Source organism: Ochotona curzoniae, unplaced genomic scaffold (genome assembly GCF_017591425.1).
Source record: "Ochotona curzoniae isolate NIBS_2020 unplaced genomic scaffold, NIBS_Ocur_1.0 scaffold_3208, whole genome shotgun sequence".
Lineage (NCBI taxonomy): Eukaryota > Metazoa > Chordata > Mammalia > Lagomorpha > Ochotonidae > Ochotona > Ochotona curzoniae.
In genome coordinates, this window is record NW_024467106.1 from 23,332,721 (window position 1) to 23,359,875 (window position 27,155).

The window sequence follows — 27,155 nt, forward strand, 5'->3', positions numbered from 1 at the left end:
ATTTATGTGGAAAGAATGAAGACTCTGGATACCTGCCCCTGGGATTGGCTTCTCCAAATTTCTATTAATTTTTCTGCTCAAAATACACTGCACTTCAGTTTCTAATTTATTGTTATCAACTGTACTCGGAAGTGTTGACAGAGACATTTCAAGATGGTGACATAATGGTAACATTATGTCTCACAAAGTCATAGCAGAACCACAACAGAAAGAGTCAAGAATGTTGGTAGATGAATAATTACAAGGATTCCCTACTCACTTCTTCTTGGCTTCCTCTCCCTTTGCAAATATCTAGGCAAAAATCTCCCCAGGAATCCATACATCACCAAGAAGTCTTACTATCATGAAGATTCGGTATTGGTTATCTTACTGTTCAATTCAGATTGGTATAGTTTCTATTTCCAAACCTGCACTAAACCATATAAAGTGTTTATGTACTAAAAGTTGAGAAGTCTTGTCCTAGAAGTGTATTTAGTGGAGATCTAATCTCTCTGATTTCCAAAAACATTATTACAACAACGCTGAAGACAGCTCTCCAACTTGTGTTCCCTGGCCCCTGTAGGGACATGGTGGGGGACAGGACTGGCCATCTGAGGACCACAAAATTATACGAACATCTTAAATATCTACAAATATGTTCTGTGCATTTGGAAGGAAGTTCACAGAATTTTTAAGTTCCAAGAGACCTATGGCCCCTAGAAATAATTTATTCATGAATACTAAATTCAGGTCTTAGGAAATAAAAGTGAAACATTTCTGAAATATTTATAAATTTCAGTGTTTTCATTAGTGTCCAAATTATTCTTCATGGGAACATGAGAAAAAGCTTTATTATTTGCTTCTTGGGTCAGGAGCTAAGTTGTAAAACTGAGTATAAAAATTGAGAAAAACTCTAATATTTGGATCCCTAATAATTCCATATATTTCCCACAGATTTACTATTGAATTTCCTTAGAAAATACCGAACTCAAATTCTGCCTATGTAATATACAAAAGTGCCATTTTCATACATGATTGAAACTGAACCTTTTTTAACCATATACAAAATTAAGATGGGGAAGAATAAAGGGTTCTATAGTTTTTCTACAGAAAAGAAAGGCTTCCCATAGAAACTGGCAAATTTAAAAACTGTGTTGAGTATTCTATTATAAAGATATTTTCAACTATTTAAATATTGGATTAAACTTTTCCTTTCAAAACAAAGTTATAAGACTTAGGCTCAAATTTATGAAATCTGAACAAGGAAAATTTGCTCTCTTAAATTTATAAGAGTGTATGATATGTTTAGTTTGTTATGCTTTTTAGTTTGCTGGTTTTAGATTTTTCTCTTGACATACTTAAGGTGCTCTGCTTCTTAAAAGACTGGGCTATGTGTCACTGAAGAAATATGAGCTGATTACAAAAGCAGTCACTACATTTGAACAGCGGCTATTTCCAAAAGGGACTAACGTGCATTCCTTAGTACATAAAGACATAAGAATATGCATTGATAGCAAAAGGCATTCTGTGCCATAATAAAAAAAATACACAAATCTCCGCTTTATGCATTTTACTTATGAACCTGCCACATTCCACTCTACATGCACAGACCACATCTTCACAACCCTAGGCAAGCCATTACAGTGCACTTCTACCTGTCATGTGGCAGGTTATTTACTGTGACAGGTGCACTGAGAAGCCTCCAGACTCTGAGGATTTTTTTTTTCCAAAGCAGCCATAATAAAACAGTAGAGAACTCAATTAATACCAGATGAAAGCTGATAGACCTTTGTGGAGGAAACTTCTTTGAGACTTATGTTAAGGCTTTGTAACCTCTGATTCAAATAAGATACTGACCAAAAAAGTTCAAGTCAGCATAACTGACAGCTCTGGTTTTAGAACGGACTCTAGGATTACACTCTGTAGATGAGGAACTTCTCCAGACGGCCTTTAGGAGCTGGAAACAATGTGCGGTAGAAATGGCTGACGTTTCCAGGGCTCTGTGCGGGCTCACAAATACTTGGTGCCTGCAGTCCCTGTAGTAATCGTGAAGAGGGAGGGGAGAGAGGTATTACTCTGGTTTAAAGCGGCTCAGGGCAAGGGCAAAGGGTTCATTTCCTTAGCATCCCTTATCAAGGTGAAATTCTGAAACTGTCCTGGGAAAGCAATGGAGCACTTTGTAGACATCAAGGTCAGTGGCACTGGGAAGAGCTTACTGTGTCAGCAGCTTCTACCCTTCACTAAAACAAACGAACGAATAAATAATGAAAGACCGAAAAGGAACAGTAAGGCAGCATATCTGCAAAGAAAAAACTTGTGTCCACCGTAATTTTTCAAAAGACGCATGAAATATCTCTTCCTTAACCAATTATGGAAAATGTCTGGAGATCAACACACATTGCAGCTCCCTTACATTGCAGTGATTTAAAACTCCATTTTCCTGTAGAACAGGATAAAAACTTTTAATCCTAAACATGAACCACTGCATTAAACAGTTCCAGGAACAACTTGCTTTGAGTTCTGCTCTTCCATGTAAAAATGATAACAATACAGTGCCCTAGTTATCTTGGCAATGTTTTATTCCAGGTCTCTCAAAGAAGAAGGGTCTCTTGGAACCACTGCAGTAGAACCTTTTCCCTTCCGATGCACTATAGCAGAGTTGACTCTTGAAGCAGGAGCTTAAAAGCTTGAATTATGTACTAGAGCCTTAATTATCTAATGGCAGAAATGTAGAGAGCCTTAACTACAAACTCTAGAGATGGAAGTCCCAATGTAATTTGAAGACCTGCCACGGCAAAGCACCAAAACCATGACACAGAATCAATGGTTTATAAAATGATCCAAATATCCACACCGCACAGATAATTTTTGTTTATCTATTCTTCTCACTTGGCCAGAAGATGGAAGCAGTGAGCAAACAGCAATACGGCAGCACACAGCTAGCTGAGGGATGACTTGCAATGAGTGAGAGGCAGCAGGAATATCCAAACATAATTTTGAAATGTTTAAGTATTGCCAAAGAGCCCTCTGCAAGGCTTTCTCAGATAGTGCAGGAATGAAGCTCTTATCAGAGTGATATTCCAGATATTGAATCTCTGTGTATAAGTGCCTGAAATATATATGCATATTTGCATATATCTATGTAGCACACACATTTACTTAAGGAGAACAGCCTGGCAATTAATTTGGAACTCAAATGACATGGTTACACATAGATCATAATTTCTAAACACAATGTTAGTAAAACAGAATTTATTTGTAAAACAGGACCTGTTATATAAAATGGCACACAATCAAGTCATACAAAAATACAAAATTTCTTTCTGATTACAGTTCTAGTCGCACATGATAATTAGAAAGCATTCCTGGTGGCTTCCAAACAGCTGAGACTGCGAGCATATGGAACAGGGAGCAGCAGGAGTCCATGATGCGGGGATGTCCAAGTGAGCAGAATCTAATCTCCAAGTTCAAGACTTCCAGCAGGTCACTTTGGAGGGACACCCCCTAAGAGACCTAACTTCTGGGATGTCTTCTGTTTTGATACCCATCTTCCAGACTTTTGCCAATTCTAAATTTAGTTTCCAATGTTTCTGTATGTCCACCATCTGTGTGGTGAGGAAACAAATGGTATCCTGAATTTTCTTATATGATTTGCTTTCTCACCTATTTGGATGACTGATAGTTACATAATTATACTGAATCCACTTCTATGTTATAAGAGTACAGTGATACTGTGTGTGATGAGAGCAGGCATTGGATGTTAACTTCTGGAGAATTATTATTTCAAAAGTTATTCTTGCACTGTTGGTTTCCCAGATCTTGCTAAGATATGAGCTCTTAGTTATGTTATTTTTTAAATCCAGACTCTTATTGCAAATATTCTGAAAAGTCAGAAATATTACATGAGCTTTGAAAAGAAACCAAGGCATTTAGCAATTTTTAGCCTACCTAAAGAACACAGATACTTAAGGAAAAATACAATTTACCTTTTGCAGCAATTGAAAGGTCCAACCCTTTGAAAGGAAGCACATTAGCAAGCAGCTGCTTAATAAGCCCTAGTGACATTAATTGTATGCATTGTCATAATACCTGTTTAATTTGCTAATTCTGGTAGGAGGCAATGCTTTCTTTCAAAAGAGCTCCATGGAATGATAAAATGCTGAGGCTTTTTTTTTTTAAAGAGCCTGTATTTAGTGCAATAAGTTTAAAAAATTGCTCTGAAATATTTACTTTACATTAACAAAAATAGCTTTTTTTTAAAAAAATCGTAACAAAAAGGAGTTATCGCATAAACAGATCAATGAATTATTCTTAGCAAATTACACTTTTTTTCTTAAAGCATTCACCATTACAATAAGCAAAACAATGGAATATTAGCCATTCATATCTGGTAAGATTTAGGAATTAAAAAATAAAACAAAAACCCCAAACCTACCCCCAAACAAAAAGAACGTTCACACTTGAGGATCAAAACATGAACCAATTCTTCAGTTTAACATTGTAGAATTCTGGATACTCAATGGATTGCCAGGGAGGAGAGCACCTGCGGTTTCAGATTTTATAGCAAGCATCTGAATAAAATGGCCCTTTAACCCTAAGCCGCTGATGTGCCTCTGGGGCAGCACCCCAAGCACCACATTTTCAGTGCTTTTTGCTCCGTGCTTTTGTCCCTTCTTCATTCCTCCCAACATTACTTAATCTGCAAATCAAAACACAGAAACTTAAAGGCTAAACTCACTGGTGCCCTGCTTCCTTTTAAATCAGGCACACAAATGTGTGGGGGATGCTACTAAAGTCAAAAAAAGAAAGAGGAACTAAGCATCTGAAAAAAGCTTGCATAAGAAAGATTAACTACCCTTTCTTGTATACCTACTTTCTTTTTAGAAGCATTAGGGTAAACTACAAATACCTGAGGAGTTGGTTACGTTTTAATGTTGGCTGACAAATGTACACACTATTATGAAAATTCCCATATTGGGCCCACTTCTATGTTTCTAAAAGTAAAATGGCATGGCTTCTTTGATTGGGGGGAAACTGATTGGTGTAGTTCCTTATTTACCTGACAGCATATGCCTAGTCTTGACCACTAGGCCCTATGCATCGGTAAAGTAAGAGCTTGACTTTACACACACATCAGGGAAATCACCCCTGAATAAACTTCAGACAAGAGAATTTGGTACAATAATTTTACCTAATTGAAATAAAGTTGAAATCTCCTCTAAGTTATTATTAAAAATGTTAATCAGATATGAATCTTAACATTTCCATTTAGACAATTACAATTGAAAACATTAAATGACGGAAGTTGCCTTGTAAAAGCCACCCGTATGAAAGGAGTACATGTTTGACAAAAATAAGCATAAAAAAGGTATTAAATCCCTGTTCCTTTTCTCTGATTTTGGCTGATTATGTGTGTGTGTGTATATACATATACATATATTTACACACATACATATACATATATACACACACCCACACACACAAATACATAGTTATGTGTATATATTGTTTTGGAATGTCAATGCGTTCCATAACCGTCGGCTAGGTTCAAGCAGAACTTGCTCCCGAAGCCTAGAAAACAAAGTCATACAGAGTGTCATCTTAGAAAATTACCATTGAAAGGAGATTATGAATGATGTTACAAATATACACATGGTCACAAACAGCAACAGAGCAAAATGGGCTGAGAATCCTCCTCCCTCGAATCTTAACTTCTGGGTCTGAAACTCCCTTGAGTGTTCCAAGTCCCACGTCCCTGCTGGATTGTTTTGCTTGGCCTCACATCCTCAGCCTGGGCTTTCTGCCCCCTTAATTCCATTTCAAGTTCTTTCTGTATGATACCAACTAGACAGCAAGAAAAAGCTCTTTTCTAAACATCTTTTACACATTTGGTACATTTTTCTAAAATTACTTTTGAAGGATTATACAAAGAACTACTTAGCCAGGGAGGTGCTCATTTACTTGCGTGGGTTTTTGTTCTATGAGTTCAATGATTGTCTGCCGAAAGGAAAAATTTAAAGACCAATTTTCCTGACCATTATTTTATAGGCTGAGACATCAAAGCATCCCATTAAGGAGGCAGACAGAGAGTGAACTCAAATAGCTGGAGAGTTTCTAGAGGCATTGTAAATGACAGATGAGAAAAGATGTGCTTAAAAAAATAAAACTATTCTATGAGCGACATCTCACATCTTTTGGGGAAGTTCTTACTCATTGAAAAAATTATTAGACTAAATGTTACAATGTCCAAAGCACCAGAGGAAGAATATTTGCAAAAACAGCATTTTTCTTTTGTTCTTGCCATTCATTTATAAGCAATAAAGTGATGAACATAAAATGAAAAGAAAGAGTAAAGGTTTTATGCATATCGTGAAGAGGCCCCAGTTTAAAACTGAAAATACTATTAGGAAAATACTGTTCTTAAAATTTTTTGTCTTCTGGTAACATGCCATATAATCTGGGCAATTCCAGAGTTATCACTTACCAATTAGGGATCTAAGGAAGGAAGGTATATTTGCATTCTAATCTAGCACAGTTCATCGATCATTTACTTAAAGAACAGTAAGGTGGGCCAGCACTGTGCTATTGCATGTTAAGCCTCTGCCTGAGCTGGCATCCCATGTGGGGCATCTGCTCCTGGTTGTTCCATTTTGGAATACTACTCCCTGTTAATGAGCCTGGGAAAGCAGTAGAAGATGGTTCATGTGGGAGACCCAGGAAAAGCTCTAGAATCTTAGCTTTGGCCTAGCCTGGCCTGTCTATAGTGGCCACTTGGAGAGTGAACCAAGAGATGGAGGAATTCTCTCTCTCTCTCTCTCTTTTCCTCTCCCTGTAGCTCTGCCTTTCAAGTAAATACAAAATAAATCTTCAAGGAAAGAAGGAAATGTGGCCAAATTAGTTAGCCTTCAACTTTCTGTGATTTCTCTCTTTAAATGTTCATTAAAAAATGGTTAAATGGAAGCTTTAACCATGGAAAAGTGGAGAAAAATCAGTCTACACATTTTAGTATTTTCTAAGTTCTTTTAAGTTTGGGGCTTGCAATCCTTATTTCTTGTGCTATTAGGACAACCAGGCAATAAAAGCTCTCCTCAGGGCTCCATGTCATCATAAAGTTGACCAAATCTTCATTGCTGTCCTCAAGAGCCAAAGTGAGGAGGGCTACAGAGGGCAGGGAGTGGGAGCTGGCCAGGGTGCTGACCAGGGAAACCAAGGATCGGCTCCCCTTCTACACACAGTCCATTTTGGGAAGGTGCATGCTTAAGACCAAAAGCTGGATGGGGATATTCCACATTCTCTTCTTGTGATTAGAGTGACCTATGCTTTGGAAAGCTACGTATTTACGTTTGACTTCTTAACCTCTCACACTGTTCACAGCAACTCCAAGATAAATCCTGGGAGTCATCATAGAGTCCCTCTACACAATAAAGGAACCTATTCACTGTACTTTCCTGTAGTTAAATGAGCTTGCTTAATATCATTCATTTTTAAAGAAAGTGAAAAACCTGTATCCATCCATTCTTTAAAAGTATTAAGGAAGTTTTGAACACTATCAGCAATCAGCTGGCACACTGCTTAAAATGGTCTTTTTAAGGTTGTAGACAACTTTATAATAATACTTGGACACAAACATATTATATAGACATAGGGAGGTTATCAGACCCCTACAGGCTGGAGATACCTGCTAAATAAACCATCCTGCAATGGCAAAGCAGCTTAGGATTCTCATACACTGCTTAACTTTCAGTTGCCTTTTTACAAATGAACGCAGAGTGGAGATATATAGGTATCATATGTATGATTCCTATATGTCAACATCACTGGTTAGAGATAATTTACTCTTCTCTCAGTTAAGATGGGAAAAGAGATTGTCTGACTGAATGGAAATGTGGGCGTCGATGGAAACAAATCTGCTTACTACTGAAAAACAGCTTAAGAAACAAAGAGAACCATCCAGGCAACAGAAGAAAAAGTCAGCCAAGGGGAAAAGACATCAACATAAACAGAACAATATATATATTTTTTTAAAAGAGGAGAATATGCATGTTAGCAAGTTGAAAGGAATTGTTATCATTAGTTCCCCAAAGGATAAAAAACAAACAAACAAAAAAATATATTCAAACCGTCAGTTCAAATATACATCCAAAGGGTGCAGGCTGATGAAAACCACACACTGACAGTCCACAGGTTTCCCCTCAGGGACAAGGCCACCATCCCGTGCCCTGGCCCCTGCTGAGTGCCACCAAGGCGCTGTTCCTTTCAGCTTACTTTTACAGAAGGTGGTCGCAGCTGTGACAAGAACTCTGCCATCCAAGTGATGGGTAAGCACACAAACAGAAACAGGAGCACATCCTGTGTGATACAGATAACAAACGCCTCTCCTGAAGAAGTGCAGTCGGTGAAGACAGAGAGAGAGAAGAAGTGAAAGTGAAACTCTTGGAGGGCGACCACCTCCTCATCGCCACCTACCATCGGCTTTAGCTCTCTGGCATCAGCAGCGCCTCCCTTCCCAGCTTCTTTCATTGCTTTCCTACTGTTTTCCACAAACTCCTGCAAAATATGGACCACAGCACACACACTCTTAGATCTTTTCAGATTTTACATGGCAGACGCATTCAAAAAAACATTTATATTCTCGATTCAATCTTGGTAAATGGCTGGCCCGGAAGCAAACAGCTGCTAACTTTGTGCGGATGGATTGCAAAGCACTGACTGATACCACAAAACTTGCCATCCATTCATGCTGACAATCTCACTAAGGCTCCAAAAAGATAAGGTTACTTCTATCTGCAAGAAAATATATCAAATATTTTTAAGGCACGTGTATATTCCCACACTTAGAATACTGTTTTATCATGTCCATATCAAGGTCAAATGAAACAAGAAGAGTATTTTATTGCCTACACCTTCATTTTAAAACAACCCTGAAAGGTAAAGGCAATAACATTGCCAAGCACAGGGTATTGTTTTTCTTTTTTTAAGACAAACTATAAAATACGCTACTTGAAAAAAAGATGTCTATCTGTTCTTGACATTACTTCATAAAGCATGAAGACAAGGGGTGTCAACCAGAACCTACAGTCAAAAGGAGTTATAATGGGAATATGCCCCAAAGGAAACATTACTGTTTTGTCAAACTTTATGGAGCACTGCATTCAATATGTTGCAATTCTAACTGAGAAAAATGGAAGGAACAAAAACAGTATTTTCATTCTGCTTTTGATCAGTGGCTTAAAGGAACAAACTGAATTCTTTCAAACATGTTAATCCCAAGAGTGATACAAACCTCACAGATCAAATTCCATTATGAATACAATCAACTAAATTAGCTACTAAAAAAATCTTAGTTGATGTTTTCAGTAAAAGAGATGATCAGTACTAAACGTATCAGCTAAGTCACTTGGAATTTTTTCTATTGAAAAAAAAAAAACCCAAAACAAATAGTAAAAAAAACCAAACTGATTTCTAAGCACTTCTATTTTTGATTTAACTGAACAAAACATGCTACTAGAAAATGACTTATAGGTGCAATATTGAAGCTTGGGTTGTACTGTATGAACACTACAGAGGCTATATACCACAAAAAAAAAATCCCCATGTTATCTATGCTAATATTTGGATCTCGAAAAATAAATTAATCCATCTGTCATAGGCCTGCTGCTATATTCATTACATACGCCCTTCCAATTGGTCCTGAGGATGTATTTGAAACAGGGCAGACAGTAATAACATTGGGAAAAAGTAGCAGATACTAAGATCTGGGAAGTAAGATTTTTCTATACTTAATTTCTCTATTAGGAAAAGATGCTTACAACATCAGCAGCCTGATGTTCTTATTCAAGGTTTAGAGGGCAAGTTTAAAAAGTGAATTCAGATCTGTGTAACTGCAAAGAGAGAAATTAGAACAGTGTGAATATAGAGCTGTAAATGAATACTGCTTTGGCTAGGTGGGTCTGAAATGGCTTCCCTCATGCCATGAAGTCCTTCCTTCCTGATTACTCACGTTAATCTCACCCAAGGTTAACTTCATTCATCAGTGAATGCTACAGGTTTTATTATGAATTGCTTTGCTGCACACAGTGGGGATTAAATAAAGTGCTTTGCAAAAACATTTTTATTAGGTTTTTATCCCTGAGGGAGTAAGCAGGCAACTGAAGTACTTACCATCAGCACTTTATCCATATAGAATTCTCTGCCAGGGCTCCCATCATTGTATTTTGTATCAATGGCAAAACACAAGAACAATACGTCCACTACCATTTCGTAAATGGACAGGAAGCAATGAGCGACTAGGAAAGCAAAGAGGCAGACGATGATAAGAGGCAGCACCCACACTGTGTAGTCCTGCTGGTAGTTGAGTAGCATAATCCCAGCCAAGCCTGTGCTGCACACTATCAGCACCTGCAGCAGAGAAAGCAAAGGCCACACTTAGTATCCTGCTTCGGAAAAAGCCAATTACTTCTGGTTCATTTGCAGACTAAAAATTCTATTATTTATATAAATAATGGCTGCATAAAGCCATTCCATCTCAACTATAAGATATAATTATGTATACCTACACATGCATAGGCATAGATGTATACCATATAAATTTTCAAATCTTACTTTAAGTATTCTGGTTTACATGAAAGATAATTTTACAAATGTCTACGATGCTCCCTAAAACTTTGCCTACTTAGAATCTGTAATAATTTTAAAAATAAATGTATACACATTTTACAAAAAAAAAATTACACATATTCCTAGCACTCAAAAAAGATTACTGACATTTCAGAATACTGATACAATTTTTTTTCTATATGTATGCAACAGTATTATATAAGCAAGTCATTAAAACTCTCCATTAACATTTATGGTATCATTATAAATGCTTCATAAATACTTAGCTGCACATCTTATAGATACTTTAAAATTTATCTAGGGTCTAGTGCCATGGCTCAGTAGCTAAATTCTCACCTTGCAAGTGCTGGGATCCTATATGGGTGCCAGTTTGTGTCACAACTGCTCCATTTCACATCTAACTCCCTGTTTATGGCCTGGAAGAGCATATGTGTGTATGTATACTCTGAGAGAAAGAGAGTTTCCATCCACTTGTTCACTCTCCTTACAGTCCAAAAGTAATGGTTGGCCTAGATATAAATTGGAAGTCAGGAAACAAGAACCTAATCTAGGTCTCCCGCGTGGGTAGCAGGCTCTCAAGTACTTAGGCCATTTTCAGCTGTTTTCCCAAGTGCATTAGCAGGCAGGTAGTGGAGTAGTCAAGACTCAAACAGGTAGTCCAAGATGAGATGCTGGGATCACAAGAGGTGGCTTAAGCCACTGTGCCACAATGCCAAATCCTGGCACTTTAAATTTATGTGGCTCATTTTGTAACAACACTAACATTGATTTAGGACAAACATTATCACCTCCATTTTATAAATGCAAGATCATGCTCAGAGATGTTGGCCAACCTGGCCAGCTTATGGAACAGCAAAAAACAACAAATACTACTCAAATAACCAGCGGCAGTGATACTTTCGGATAAATGCTCAGCAAATGTAACAGATGCTGATACCCAGCAGTAGCAGGTTGTAATGATTCCTGGTCTCTTCCCCGGCACATTACTTAGCCTTGGATTGACTGTAGGTGAAGGAAAAGAAAGGGTTCTACAGACTAACAGCAGCCTTTGCTGTCCAGTGATAGGCCGACCTTAGCATTTATCAACATCAAAACATCTCTAATTCACCATCCTCTTCATGAGGGATTATAATGCATTAGATGATAAATTCATTAAGCTATAAATTCATCCCTCTTTCAGCTGCTTTTAGAGAACAAAGCTGGGTTTGCTTAAGCTTCAGAAGACGCAACCCACCATTTTTGTTGCAACACACATGTGAATCATCTTGGGCAGTAGCTTATTTTCTGAGGCAATTTCTTTTCAACCATTTTCTTTCACTTATGTGTTTTCAATTTTACAAGCTCTTTCTTATATTCTTTTGAAATCTTATGTAATCACCCTACTGGAACATGGGATTCTTTAAGTTCTCACCCTTCCACTGAAACTTAAACATGTGCAATGTTTAAAGTCAATTACAGGGCCCGGCGGCGTGGCCTAAAGGATAAAGTCCTCGTCTGGAATGCGCCAGGATCCCATATGGGCGCCGGTTCTAATACCGGCAGCTCCACTTCCCATCCAGCTCCCTGCTTGTGACCTGGGAAAGCAGTTGAGGACGGCCCAAAGCCTTGGGACTCTGCGCACCTGTGTGGGAGACCTGGAGGAAGTTCCTGGCTCCTGGCTCTGGATCGGCATGGCATCGGCCATTGAGCTCTTGGGGAGTGAATCATCGGACAGAAGGTCTTCCTCTCTGTCTCTCCTCCTCTCTGCATATCTGACTTTGTAATAAAAATTAAAAGATCTTTTTAAAAAAGTCAATTATAGAAAGATGATGTGACTCAGACAAACCAGATATAGAGACAAAAATGTATGGAGATGGAAGGATGGAAATCACAATCTGTATGAAACAACTTCAAGAATGAGTGATGCTTGGCCAAAAGAATCCAAGAAATGTAACAAGTGCTCCCAAGTATAATGAAAGAACATGATGCAATTAATACACTAAGAGTTCTCAAGCTATAGAGAGTTAGAAATGCAGATTCCTGGGCTCTGTCTCTAGAGTCTGATTGGTTGGGTTTAAGATGAGTATCAGCAGTACACATGTTACAAGTACTCTATTGATACACACTCCCAGGGCTGTTAAAGTGAGCAACCTGAAAGCACTTTATGAAATGCCTGGTCACGCTCCTCCCTCCTCTCCTTTCTTTTTTTTGCCACTGTAACTTGTGTAACTCTGATGCCCTTTTCCCAAGGAATCTATTTTGAAAGACTTTATCAATAAAATAGCACTTATAATAATTCATATCCCACTTTTTAATCAATCCAAATCAAATAGATTGTCAACCAGAAAATATAATTAGCATAAGAAAAGGTAATCACTAAGTAGAGATAAAGTAATTTCACATGGAAGCAAAGGCACTTGAGATTTTGTTTTCTAGTTTTCATTACTGGGGTAAATATCAGTATCTTGTAAACTTAAAAATGTTAAATAAAACTTGTAAAGGTTTATTTTTCATCTTTGTGGTCCTACTGGGCAGTGATCACAGGTCATTAGGCCACTAAATTGGAGAAGCTAAGAACCCTTCCAAGGCCTGAATTCTCATCTTGCAGTCACTGGGGTCCCTGGCTTCATGTGCTGGTTGCCTCACTTCCCATCCAGCAGCAGAAGATATCCCAAAGCCCTGGGACCCTGCACCCAAGTGGCAGACTTGGCTTGGCTCAGGCCGTCGTGCCTACTTGGGAAGTAAGCCTAGTGGATGGATGATCTTTCTTTCTGTATTTCCACTCTGTGGATCTAACTTTCCAGTAAAAATTAAAAAAAAAAAACCTTTAAAAAGAAAAAAATCTAAATCTAATTTATCACTCCACAAAACCCACTGAGGTTGCACAGAAATCAAATCATACAGTCTCTTTTCTTCTTAAATATAAGGATTTAAACCCTGAATTTAAAATGATGTAATTGTGATAAAACGTGGTTGTAACAAACAGCAGAGAGTGATTCCATGTGCCCTGTGCCCAGCCTGTGGAGTGGAGCATCTGCTACAATTAGACTCAATATCACAAGCAGGGTAAAGATCATGGTCCTGTGAACATACAGAACACTTTCGTGAACATAAGGACTCTTAATTTTACCTTTTCATCATTTTCCGCCAAACCCATCTGTAACAGGCTGACCACAAATCCATTCTCCATTTCCTAATGCCATCATTCAACGAAGCTAAGTGGAATCATGCAGTATTAACCTTAGGCAATTGGATTTTTCTCACTCAGCCTAATTCTCTCCAGGCTCACTGAAGGTGCCACAGGTGTACAGTTAGCTCCTGACACTGACTTCATTATATCTATCTAGTTGGAAGTCCCAATCAAGAACTATTTCTACATAATAGAAGCCATTAATTCTAAAAAATTATTTTCAGAAAATACATTGAGTCTTATGATTATAATTAAATTATTTTTTAAAATAGAAACCAAAGAATGTTGATCCTAGTATGGGGGAAACCCAGGTTTCTTTTTCCTTTTATTCCCCATCCCCCCCCCCCGCCATTTTGGATTTCTTAATTGAAAACAATGTAACTACATTTTATGGTTTTTTTTAAAGGTACTATTTGCTTATTTTCTGTGGATATAAAAACAATAGTTTTATACATGCCATAGGTACAGTTCCAGGAAGACAATCACATCTCTTCTCTCTGCTCCCTGCCAGTCTTCCTTTGTTTCTCCCCTCTCCTTACCAGTTATTGTGAAGCTTGTAGCCATTTTTAGTAACAGTATACATTCATTGTTAAGAAAATATCTTTTTGGAAATCAAAATGGCAATGCATATCAAGAATGATAATTAAGAATTCCACCTCTAAGATTTGTAAGATAAGTGCTGATGTGATTATAGATTTATACAGAAGGTTTTATTGAGGAATATGTTAGTAAAAGTTGGGCTAGTTAACCTGTTTTAAAACATGGAGCAGGTTTTGGTAAAGTGATCAAGGTATCAATCAGGATACCTATATCCTGTCACCAAGCAGTTAGGTTTGAGTTTTGGCTCCACTCTGTGAGGTAGAAAGTGACAGTTCAAGTGGTTGGGTCTCTGCCATCCGGGCAGACAGCTGAACTGAGGTCTAGAATCCTGGCTGTGTTCTGGCCCAGCCCTGGCATGGCAGGCAAGTGAATAGGGAACAAATAGATGGGAACTTTCTGTCTCTCTTTCCATCTGTCTCCCACATGGAAATTTTGAGAGTTGGGGATTGATTAAATAAATGATACAACCCTATGACTCTGTTTAGAAAATATGTGATAATAAAAGAAATTTTCACATTACCAAGTGAAAAAAGAAAGATACAAAATCGTCTTTATATTTTGTTTAAAAAAATTGTTTTTCTTTGAGAGGGAGAGAGTGAGTACTTGAGTGTTCCCATCTGCTGGTGCACTTCTCAAACGCCCACATACTTAGCGCTGGTCCAGGCTGAAGCTGGTGCTGGGAACTGAATCCAGGTCTCCTACAGGGGTGTCAGGAACCCAACTGCCTGAGACAGCACTGCCATCTCCAGGATCTGCACTGGCAGAGGCTGATGTCAGGACGTGATCAGGGCATTTAAATCTAGCCTGATGTGGTTGCAGACATATTACTTAAGAGTCTTGGCCACTAGACTAAATGACCACCCCTCTACCACATTTTAAATTTTTAAAATTCTGTTTCTTGACTAATACATAAATAACACCTAGAAAATTCCCTAGCATTTTACTAGTAGGCATTCTATATATACTTGAATGAGTAAGATAATGACAAACCTAACAAAAATATTGATGGTCAGTAGGTTGCTAAAAAACCAGACAGTTTCTAAGCATTCTGTCATTTACATTTCATTTTCATAGCAGCATCAGATATTATTCTTAATACATACATACAGATTAACTCATCTTATTTTTACTACAAAAACTTTCCCTTATATAAAAGTATGCCAACAGTAAATTCAACAATCGTAAAAACTTACTACAAATTTTTAAATAGCTACATAATTTTGTTAATTCCTCCCAGATGACAGTTATATAAGAACCCATACACTTTAAATAGTTTTATTTCTCTATAACAAAAGCTTTTCCCTCATTCTGTCTTTTCAAAGCACAATTAACTACAACAACCAAAGCGTTCAATAGTAAGAGGATGTTTTAAGAATCGCATTTCATAGACTACTGACCAATGGGAGAAAAGAAATTACAAGGGTTAACCAAGATATAAAATGTATACTATCTGCCATGAAGAGAAAAGTGTGGGACAAACACGTATACCATTTATTTTACTGTAGAAACACAAGCTACAAAACAAAAAACAACAACAACAAAAAAAACACACTGCAACACTATGTTAATGAAATTTATAAAATATTTTTCTTTCTTCAGTTTTTCAATTTTCTGAGTAATTTATGGCTTGAAATACAGATAGAATGAAATCTAGTTATAGTGCTATTTATTGCTGTGCAGAGTTAAAAAGCATAGAATTGTCTGCTTTCCAATATTGATATATTTATTTTTGTCGCAAAGTCAGATATACAGAGAAGGAGATAAAGAGAGAAAGATCTTCCATGTGCTGATTCACTCCCTAAGTGGGTAGAGTAGCCAGAGCTGAGCCAATCCGGAAGCCAGGAGTCAGGAGAGTCCTTCCGGTTTCCTATGTGGGTGCAAGGTCCCAAGGCTTTGGGACATCCTCCACTTTTCCAGGCCACAAGCAGAGAGCTGGATGGGAAATGGAGCAGCTGGGACACAACCTGGCACCCATATGGGACCCCTGCGCATGCAAGACGAGGGCTTTAGCTGCCAGGCTACTGTGTTGCGCCTTTCAGATCCTTCTAAGGTTTATGCTTGCAACAAGGAAAGCAGAACTCCAATACTTGGGCTATCATCCAATGCTTTCCTGGGCACATCAGCAGGAAGATGGGTTAGAAGCACAGTATTCAGGACTTAATGCAGTACTCTGAAAAAGGGACTCGGGCATTCCAGGGGCAGCCTACCCACTGTGCCAAGCTACCTGCTCCTATTCCTGGTTCCTTACAGTTCACAACATGTATGAAAAAACAGGCAATTTAGTCTCTGTGCACCTCAGTTTTTGTATCTGCACAATGAGGATAAAATACAACTTTGTAAATTTGTTGAGCATGAAATGAACACAAAACATGGAAAGAATTTAGAAGGGTGTCTGACTTTGTAAGCACTAGCATATGGCATGCTACTTTTAGCTTTTGGTGAGATGCATATTTTAAAAAATGAAGAGTAAATACATATACATGCATGTGCAGAAGGGCTCTAAAAAGTTCATGGGAAAGGCATATAATCTTTTATTCTTGTTTTTCCATGAGTTTTTCTTAACTCCCCTTGTGTGTCAGAAAGAGTAAGAGAGAAGGAGGGAGGGAGAGAAAGCAGGTGTGAGAGTCAAGGAGGGAGACAGAGAGAGACAGATGCAATGGAGGGAGGGAGACAGGGAGACAGAGAGAGACAGATGCTGGCTTAGACAATACACACGTTCCAGATGGTATACTTGGTCTAACCTTGCCCAGGAATAACATGAAGTCTCCCACTGTGTTGATGGCAGCCACTCGCAGGGCATTCTCCACCAGAATGACAAAGGCATCCTTTGCTGAGGTGCAGAAGTTGGTGCTGTTGATAGCTGTGGCTGTGTATGCATTCTAGACAAAAGCAAAATCAGTACCGTCATCGATTAAACTAAAACTTAACTTCATTCAGTTATAAAATAAGCATATTCAAAGCACAGCTCTAAAAAGCATTTTCCAAAGTAAAGGCTTTAATGACATGAAGACTGATATGGAATACAAGTGAATATAAGACATTAAAAGAAAAAGAGTTGCAAGATGGCTTCGTTTTGGTCTTTTAAGAACATTTTTATGACGTACAGCTACACACCCACGCACACGTGCCTAATGTCTTATAACTTCTTCCCTGCCTTAGAACACAAGACAAGATTTATTCGTTCTTAGTTCACGCCCATGGATATCAGTGATGCTCTGTAGTGTTTCAGGGCTGCTTTACAAGCTGTAAGATTCACAGGGAAGTCACGTGGTTGGGCGGCTTCATTATCTGGAACACCCACTAGCTCCTCCTTTGCGGTTTCACCCTTGCCGTCACTACTCACAATTCAGCTGTAGACGGCTGTCATTACTGCTTGGCATTCTATACCCCTCACCTGGCTGGCAGAAGGATCCCAACTTTTCTTTGAGAAAACAGCCCTTTTCTGTTAGTCTGCATGGGACTGATACTTCCTTCGTTTTTGGAGGGTGAGTCTTCACTGAGGTAAGCCAATCAGCATGTCCTACCCACTCAGGCACAATGGTTGTTTACCATAAACTGTAGAGGGTCCTGAAAGATGTGAGGATTTGAATGGCCACATTCATTTTATTGGCATTATGGAAAGGGCTAGTAGAGGTCACAGCGTGAGAGAAAGCGGAGGTTGGGGAGTGGAGAGGCATCTGGAAGTCAGTGCAGAGAGAAATGAGGTCCTTGACTTGGTGACAGTGTTGACATCATCAGAAGCTAGCCTGTGATCTGGAATTTTCGGGAACATGAGCTAATAAATTGCTACTAATTCCCCCTCGGCTCTGTACCCCTCCATTCCGCTCCGTGGTCACCTCGTTTAGGCCAGATTGAGCAGAGCTTTCTGCTCTTTCTAATCCTCACTCCTACTTTCACTTTGTGACACTTGTGTCTGCTGAACCAGTTCCTCTTTGAACAATTAGTCACAAACCAAAATAATCTTTCCCCATTATGTTTACATCACATTCCAGAACAGCATTAGCATTTTCTGAGAAATGCAAATAAATATTGTATCAAATATGCCTGAGTCTTAAGAAGGGGAAATAAACAGAAACTGTGACTAAAACATATTGTTCTGCCATAGAACTTTAGATGAGGTATTGACATAAATTGCTAGTAAACCCAAAATGTCATAGTAGCTAGAAAATCGCTTGATACAAAGGGCTTTGTTTTTTTCACTATGTTGCCTAAAAACTGAGTCCCAGAAAGACAGTTTAATTTATGAATAATCTAACAATATTCTTATCAGTTATTAGGATACTGGTATGGAGATGAGGTTTGAGTTTTCAAAGATTTAATTTGCTATCATATGATTACATTCACCAATTAAAAATGCAGAGCCAAAGAAAGTACTATTTTGAGTAGGTCACTAACTGGTTCTTGATTTTTTTTTCAGTATGGAGAGAGAGAAAACAATGGTTCTCTTTAGTAGTAAAGGATTATTTTGACATATGGAACTCTGTCCTGCAAATGAGTGATTTCCTCTGAAAATATATTACTATGTTTTCTGAACTTTCTATTTCGAAAATGAATATATAAGCATTTTAAAGAAAGCACACTCTTCAGTTCTGTAGCAGTCATTTGCTCCCTTATACGGTCATCTGTCATGTAGAGGACAGGAGGTACCAAAGAGTTAACTGCCTCAGTGAAATGCTCCCCAGACTTTTACCCTCCACAAAAGCTTCTTTTGAAACATTCTGTCAAGTGCCTCAATGAAGTAAAAATAAACTATACTTTTGATACAGTCACAGTAGCCCTGTCAAAGAAAAGATGGGAGAATCACACCGGCCAGACCTGTCCTCAAAGCACTGATTCCTAGGTCTCAATAGTCCCCTAAGTGTATACAAAAATATCCATTGAACACTTTATTCTAGAACAGGGAGGTCATACTACCACACTCAGGCTGTATCCGGCCTGCTGATTACTTTTGTAAATTAAGTTATACTGGCTCACAGCCACAATCATCTGTTTACTTATTGCTGCTTTCATGTGACAGAAACAGAGTGCCTTGCACCCAAAACCCAAATATATTTAGTCTCAGCCTTCACAGAAAAAAAAAAAAAAAAGAATCTGTTAGCAACTGTCCTCCTACAATATTAACCAAGCAGCAATAGCACCCTCACTTACAACCTACGGAACCCACTTGCTTTGTTTCTTTTTTTAATATTTATTTTATTTAGTTGAAAGGCTGAGAGACAGAGATCTTCCATCTACTTGTTCACTTCCCAGATGGCCAGGGTCATCAGGTCTGGGTTAGGCTAAAGCCAGGAGTCAGAACTCCTGTTTACCATGTGGGTGGCTGAACGACCGGGGCCATCATGTGCTGCCTTCCATTAGCAGGGAGCTGGATGGGAAGTGGATCAGCTGGGACTTTAACCAGAGCTAATATGGGACATAAATGTTGCAAGTGGTGGCTTGATTGACTGTACTTCAGCATAGTTGGTAAAGCTGCTGCCTGCAATGCCAGCATCCCTTATGGGCACTGGTTTGAACCCATAGGTCATTGTTTATATGCATGGGAAAGCAGCATAAGATGGTCCAAAGATTGGGTCCCTGCAAACCTGTAGGAGACATGGATGAAGTTTCTGGCTCCAGAACAGTCTAAATTTGGCTGTTGGGTGAGTGAGCCAGAAGGCAAAAGATCTCTCTCTGTGTCTCTGTTACTGAGCCTTTTTTTTTTTTTTAAGATTTATTTATCTTTACTGGAAAGTCAGGTATTCAGAGAGGAGAGAAGATCTTCCATCTGCTGGTTTACTCCCCAAGCAGCTGCAAAAGCTGGAGCTGAACTTATTTGAAGTCAGGAGCCAGGAGCTTCCTCTGGCTCTCCTTTTGGGTACAGGGTCCCAAGGTTTTGGGTCATCCTCCACTGCTTTCCTAGACCACAGGCAGGGAGCTTGATGGGAAGTGGGGCCGTTGGAATTAGAACCAACACCCATATGGTATCTTGGTGCATGCAAGGCAAGAACTTTACCTGCTAGGCTATCTACCACACTGGGTCCATGTTATTGTGCCTTTTAAATAAGTAAAATCGATATTAAGAAAACAAATAATAAGAAGAAACTGAAATGTAAAGTATAATTGCTTACTTTAAGTCTTAGTAACTTCCTTCACATATTTCTAATCTTTCAGCATCTTTCATGATAATTCTTCAGTTAAACAATTTATGGTCTGGCATCTAATTCTTCTGTAGAGAAACACCATATTTCCAAGATTCTAAGATATGATAATAGCAAACCAGCTAAGGAATTAGATTTTCAAGGGAAAATGCCCTATGATGTCATATATTATCTATTAATTATAAGATACATATTGATGTTAAAAAGCATGTTAATGTCTAGGATCATGGAAACTGGGAAACCCATTGAAATCAATGAGATACTGTCTTTCATCCCACGCGAACAACTCACCCGTCACTAGGTTGTTCTGCCCTTTTCGGTCTCCTCCTGAGTTTACTTGACGGAGACGCAGCAAATAAGAAGCCCTGTGCCCTCCTCTGCTCTTCTCAGACCAGCTGGCTCCATGAGAGCGTCAGACGCTTCCGAAGCTTCAGTTCATCCTAGAACACTAACTCCCTCTCTGTCGTTTCTTTCTTACCCAAGCCTATTCAGTAAGCAAGGAAAGAAGCAGCTATAGTTTTTCTCTACCCCCCAGTACCAGGGAGAGGTGAACTTGCAAAACCCTGGCCTTCTTCTCCTATTCCTACAGATCTCTTCAACTCCTCTGTAATCAACTTAACTGAAAAAAGTATAAAAGTAAATCTATATTTTATGAATTCTTTCACCTGCTTCTAAGACTGGAAAATGAGCTGCTTAAGACACACGGAGCTTAGGATGACCTCTTGAGAAACCGTGCTACAAATCATACAGGCTACCGACATCTCCTTTTCTCTACCTACTAGTTCTAAATGGATTCACCCAAAAGTGCTGAGGCCTCTGTGGTTTTCCCTGATAATTATCCTCTGAGCTGTCTGTAGGCTACAGAAGTTTTTACATTCCACCCAATCTTCTTTTCAGACAGCCTTTCTCATCCTGCATGAAACAGCTCCCAGGGAGGGCATGGCTAATTAATAACTCAGCCTCTACCTAACATCTGCTCAGGTGGGACTCCGGCTTGACACCATTCAACTTCCAGAAGCAGGATAATAGATGACCACCACCCAAGAATCTTTATAACGATGACTGTTAGCTCAAGTGATCCATGACAGCCCTTCTGTGTGACAGGATGTACGGCTGATAATGTAGACAAAAATATGTTAGGGTCACTGTGCAGGTAAGCAGGCCTGCTCAGCCATCTGTCCCAGTGCAAGCTTTCAGATGTTCACACATTCTTTTCTGACTTTACTGAAGAAGCTAGGCTTTCTCTTAAGGTTTAAAACATCACATAATCATTCGACAGAAGCAAACCATACAGTAATTAAAGGAAGAGAATAGGCTATGTGCAATTGTATGTATGGGTTCTTATAAATTAAATAAGGGAAAAGGTAAACATAATTATTTTAATTTTGGATGAGGAAGAGAAGGGACATGCTATTGTTTGAATGTTTGTTGTTTTGCTCCTAGAATTCATATGTTAAAAGTGAAACTGAGAGAGGAGTCAGACTGGGTAGTAGGCAGTTAGGGTATTCCGGGTCCCCAAGTCGTCATTTTTTCTCAAATATAAAGGGGTATTTTCCCCACCATGTCTTGGATTCACCAGAGCATGTCTCTCCCAAGACAAGTGCATATTTTAACATACCAGGAACATGCTTCCCCAAGAGACAAGGGCGACATTAACATACCAATTCCCCACCTGAAGCCTCAGCCATTGTCTCCCGCCATCCTGTGGGAGGGTCTCAGGCTGGTCTCCTTACCATTGAAAAGGGACCAAGGAAGTAGCATGTCTAATCTTTCTGGGCCTTTTTCTGAAAGCCAGGTACCATGGGGACCAGGAATTTCCTTGAAGTAAACCTGTAAAAGGTGCTTTCCCCACCATTAATACGGGTCTTTTTACTTTTCCTCCTGCCACTATGGCATGGGGTAAGGGTTCTTTCTATCTCAAAGCCCCCTCCTGTCACTAGGACTGGAGCCTCCTTTCTCAGCTTTTCTAATAAATCTTGCTTTAAAACTAAACTGTGTCTGCATGAAAATTCTTCTTTCCTGTGAGACAAGAATTGAGGTTGCTGCTGTATTCAAGGTCAAAAACCCTAAAACAAAATCACAGGAGCCAGCATTGTGGCATAACAAGTAAAGATGCCACCTGCAATGCAGGCCCCTGTATGAGTGCAGGTTCATGTGCCAGCTGTTCCATGTCTGACTCAGCTCCCTGCTAATGGCCTGGGAAAAGCATCAGAAGATAGATGGCTCAAGTGTCTGGGCTCTGCCAGTTGTCGGGGGACAGGGGGCGGGTGGACAAGGATGAAGCTCCTAGTTGCAGGTTTTGGCCTGGCCCAGTGCTGGCTGTGGTGACCATCTGGGGCATGCATTAACAAATGGAAGATCTCTCTCTGTTTCTCCCCTTCTCTCTGTAATTCTTTAAAACAAGAAAAAAAATCAGGCCCGGCACGATGGCGCAGTGATTAAGGTCCTCCCCTTGCACGCCCGGGATCCCATATGGGTGCCGGTTCTAATCCCAGCGGCCCCCGCTTCCCTTCCAGCTCCCTGCCTGTGGCCTGGGAAAACAGTCGAGGACGGCCCAGAGCTTTGGGACCTTGCACCCACGCGGGAGACCAGGAAGAGGCTCCTGGCTTCAGACAGGCATGGCGTAGCTGTTGTGCTCACTTGGGGAGTGAGTTATCGGACGAAAGATCTTCCTCTCTGTCTCTCCTCTCTGTATATCCGTCTTTCCAATAAAAATAAAATAAATCTTTAAAAAAAAATCTAAATAAACAAAAAGTTAAAAAAATTAATTACAAAAGTGATGGCTTTAGGAAGAGCTTTGGGAAGGAACCGTGCCCTCATGAAAAGGTCTAGAGAATTTTGTCTTTTCCACTGTGTGACCACACGGTTGGAAGGCGTCACTGCTGAGTCGGGAAATCGGCCCACACCAGACGTGTAATCTCCTGGTGCCTTCATCTGTCATTTCCCAAACTCCAGAGCCACGAAGAGAGCATTTTTCTCATTTATAAGTCACATAATTTACAGCTTTTTGTTACAGTCACCCAAATGGACTAAAAGAACACAGATCAAGCTCATAATACTAGAGTGCTAGTATAATGTTAGTATGTTAGAACATTAGCGTTAGCCAATGTTAGGCCCTTTTGTGACAAGAAGCTGCTGCTTTGCTAGGTCGGGATGCGTTTGGACCATGGGAAAACTCCACCTTAGCGATAAATGTGTTCCTTGTCCCTCTGTGACCTTGTGAACAGTGTCACAAGCCTTATCTATAGAATGCACCCAGGTGCAGCAGGACAGTGGCACAACCATCTGGTCCCAGGAACAGGAATGCATGTGGGAACAGAATGAGCTATCTAGACCCAGGGACCTTAAAGATAATGTGTCTGGGATCGAAGTGGACTGTTTGCACCTTGGAAGCCCTAAAGATGACATGTCTGATTGCTGTGTTTGAATTTGTGTGGGCTATGATGCATGTAACAACTGACGGGGTCTATATAATCTTGAGCCTTTTGCTAGTTCAGGGTCAGACCCCTCCTTGGCTGGCCTGTGTGCCCCAAGATCAGTCTGACTCCAGCATGCTGGCACAATAAACTCTGCTTGCTTTTGCATTATCAGTAAGGCTCTTTGTCGTTTATGGGAAATTGACAAATCAGACCCTAACAATATCATATGTTTCATCTTAATTCATTTTAAATTCTTGGATTTTAAAGATTTTAAGAATCAAAATCATTATAGAAGTGGTTTTTATGAACATTTAATTTAAACATTCATTTCCTGAAAGCCTTTCTTGTCTTTATTTAGAGCACAGTACATGAAATTTCAATATATTTGCATATTCTTCATAATAAACTATGCTTTTGTTTTCTTTATGTCACACAAAACTAAGTAGACTTATATGGGAGGTAGTGTACTACTGGAAAGAGCCAAACTCAGATTTGAAAACGTCCTCTATCTCTAGGGTATATGATTGCCACAAGATGCTAGAATCAATTTTCTCATCCATGAAACAAAAACTAATGCTTTCCTTGCTGAGCGAAATTGATAAAGTACTTAGTGCCGTCGGTATACAACAGCCACTCAAAAATAAGTTTTTATAAAATGCCGATTCATACTACATAGAGAAAAGCTTTAAAATATTAACAACTTATCTGTAACAGCAGATACCCCTCTCATGTTAAATGTATGAGTGCCAGTGTCAAGGTAAGATAGGGTCTGAGTAAGTTAAGCACAGGAAAACCTTCTGGTTGCAACACTCTCAGAGCAGATGTGTAATTGCCTTCATCTTACATGAAGATAAGCACCTTTGGAAGAAAGACCAGTTCTCAGTTCATTATATTTATTTCCAAAATTTTGACACCTATGGTATAAATAGGAAATGACTACCAACAGTCTTTAAAAGCAATGGCAGCAAAAGCAATATTATGGGCTAATCAAAAACTTTTTTTAAAAAAAAAATAACTGCCTGCCTTTAAATAGCAGAAGATAACATAAGCATCTAGAATCATGATTTCTATTACAAAATGGGGAGAGTTAGAAACTATCTGTAAGTTATCCCACAGGGATGGTTTTACAAGCCCAGCCTTTATCTGTGTCTTCACTACTCTCTATCGCCTTGGACTGGATCAGCTTCACTCATTCACATTGCTCAAGCTGGTCCCTGTGGCTGTTTCCCAGTCCTATTCAAAGCTTTCTGACAGATTAGATTCCCTTAGGGGAGGCAACCAAGAGAAAGAACAAGAGGAAACCACAGAATGGGATATTAGCTCATTCTTAACCATCTTCCAAGAGACAAAATAGAACTCTAAATGGGAGATTTTGCATTTAGAGTATAGCGACAGTGCTCACCAAAAAGTAACTTCTATCATTGTGGCCATGGACAATAGCAGAGAGTCCAACATCCTATTGTCAAGATACACTGAACAGTTTCATTGGGAGTCCATTTTTGTCTGGAAGTAGAAATGCACACTACATTGTACCCTCACATCTGGATGTTAGTCTCCATTTTATAGCTACTCTACATCCCCTTAAATGAAAAGTCATAATACAAAATCAACAATAGAAAGAAAAATAGAAATTTACAATGCCATGAAGTTAAATGACATGATACTAGATATGACAGTCTCCATTACACAGCTACTAACTGTGTATGAAGAACTATATTTTAGTAATGATACAAAGGAACTAGGTGGGGGGAAAGGAATTGGGGAGGGGATAAGGGAAATACCAGGAGCCTATGGAACTGTATCATAAAATGAAAATAATAATAATAAAGTATAAAAAAACATTTTAGATAAAAAATTTTAAAAAGTAACTTCTAAGTAAATGCTAGCTCACATTATAACATTTCTCTGTATGCTATTCAATACCCTGCAGTTCAGAGAATAAAAGGTGACAAAAAGTCTGGAAAATAATGACAAAGGCTGCATCATACAAGTATGATAATAAATATTGATATTACTGTAAAAAAAATATCTGGAACAGACTAGATGGCTGCCCAGGGCACAGGGCTGGTCTGCTCCGGACCTGGCATGTCTCCCAGGCTTCAGCCTGGAACAGGAGGGGCCACAGGAGCCACGTATGTCTACGGCCTGGCGGGATTCCTGATGGCACACCTGAACAGAAATTCCTTACACACTTGGGGCACAGACAGCCCCTTTGCCAGCCCACGTGTTTATAGGAGCATAAAACTCCTCAACACATATCTCAGAGGCCCTTTTCACTTCCATCTTCCTTCCGCTCTGCGCAAAGGGGGCCCAATGAAGCTTCCGTTTCAACTATGGATAACTTGCTGATATTATTCTAGTAGCGGATGGGTGGTCAGTGGGCATCACCTAACAAGACTGGAGTATAGCATATAAAAATGCAATAATGTGGATTACTGCTCTGGTGGCAGCACAAGCTAAGTCCCCAACTGCAACGATCTTCTGTTGCTTCCAATCCATCTTCCTGTTAATTTGTCAGCGAATGCAGCAAATGACCCAAGAGCTTGGCTGCCTATCACCTACTGAGAGATCAGAATGAAGTTCTTGGCTCCTGGCTTTGGCCTGGGCCAGTTCTGGCTCTTGCAGTCATTTAGGGAGTGAACCAGCAGATCGAAACTCACTTCTCTCTCTCTCTCTCCCTCTTTGCTATTTTTCCTTTCAGATAAATAAATAAATCCTTAAAACTTGAAATTTCAAAGCAATATTCATCGACATTTCATAGCAGAACAAAGACTAGCTTATCAGTAACTGATTCTGAGACAGATGACTAAATCCCAGACAAATAAAATGACTAAATCATAAACGAGCAGAAGTTCTTAAAAAAAAATGACAAAAGGACTTAGAGAAAATGTAACAGAATGACTGGTCAGAAAGTGGGTAAAATCTTTAAGCGTAAAAGCCCAGTAAGAAACCTTACGGTCTGAAAAATTTGGCAGGAGAAAAATTTTACAATTGCTGCAGGTTTAAATATTCTATTTTTAAAAAAGATTTATTTATTTTTATTGCAAAGTCAGATATACAGAGAGGAGGAGAGACAGAGAGGAAGATCTTCCATCCAATGGTTCACTTCCCAAGCGGCCGCAAGGGCTGGAGCTGAGCCAATCCAAAGCCAGGAGCCAGGAGCCAGGAGTCAGGAACTTCCTCCAGGTCTCCCACACAGCAGAGTCCCAAAGCTTTGGGCTGTCCTTGACTGCA

General features: G+C 39.3%; 1 protein-coding gene across 4 annotated transcripts in view; it reads right to left on the minus strand.

Moving 5' to 3' along the window:
* The window catches only part of SLC44A1 (solute carrier family 44 member 1), a 174,986-nt gene that overhangs the window by 32,494 nt on the left and 115,337 nt on the right, over positions 1–27,155 (minus strand). Inside the window, exons 13-16 of one of the 4 annotated variants that reach the window (XM_040963875.1) lie at positions 17,107–17,244; positions 10,141–10,377; positions 8,446–8,526; positions 3,217–4,678 (exon numbers count right to left, since the gene is read on the minus strand). In XM_040963875.1, coding sequence (XP_040819809.1) covers positions 4,670–4,678; positions 8,446–8,526; positions 10,141–10,377; positions 17,107–17,244 — 465 coding nt within the window. In that variant the 3' untranslated portion in view covers positions 3,217–4,669. Of the gene's footprint in view, positions 1–3,216; positions 5,551–7,853; positions 8,527–10,140; positions 10,378–17,106; positions 17,245–27,155 lie in introns of those variants that run through there. The other 3 variants (XM_040963873.1, XM_040963874.1, XM_040963872.1) reach the window with 3 other exon arrangements.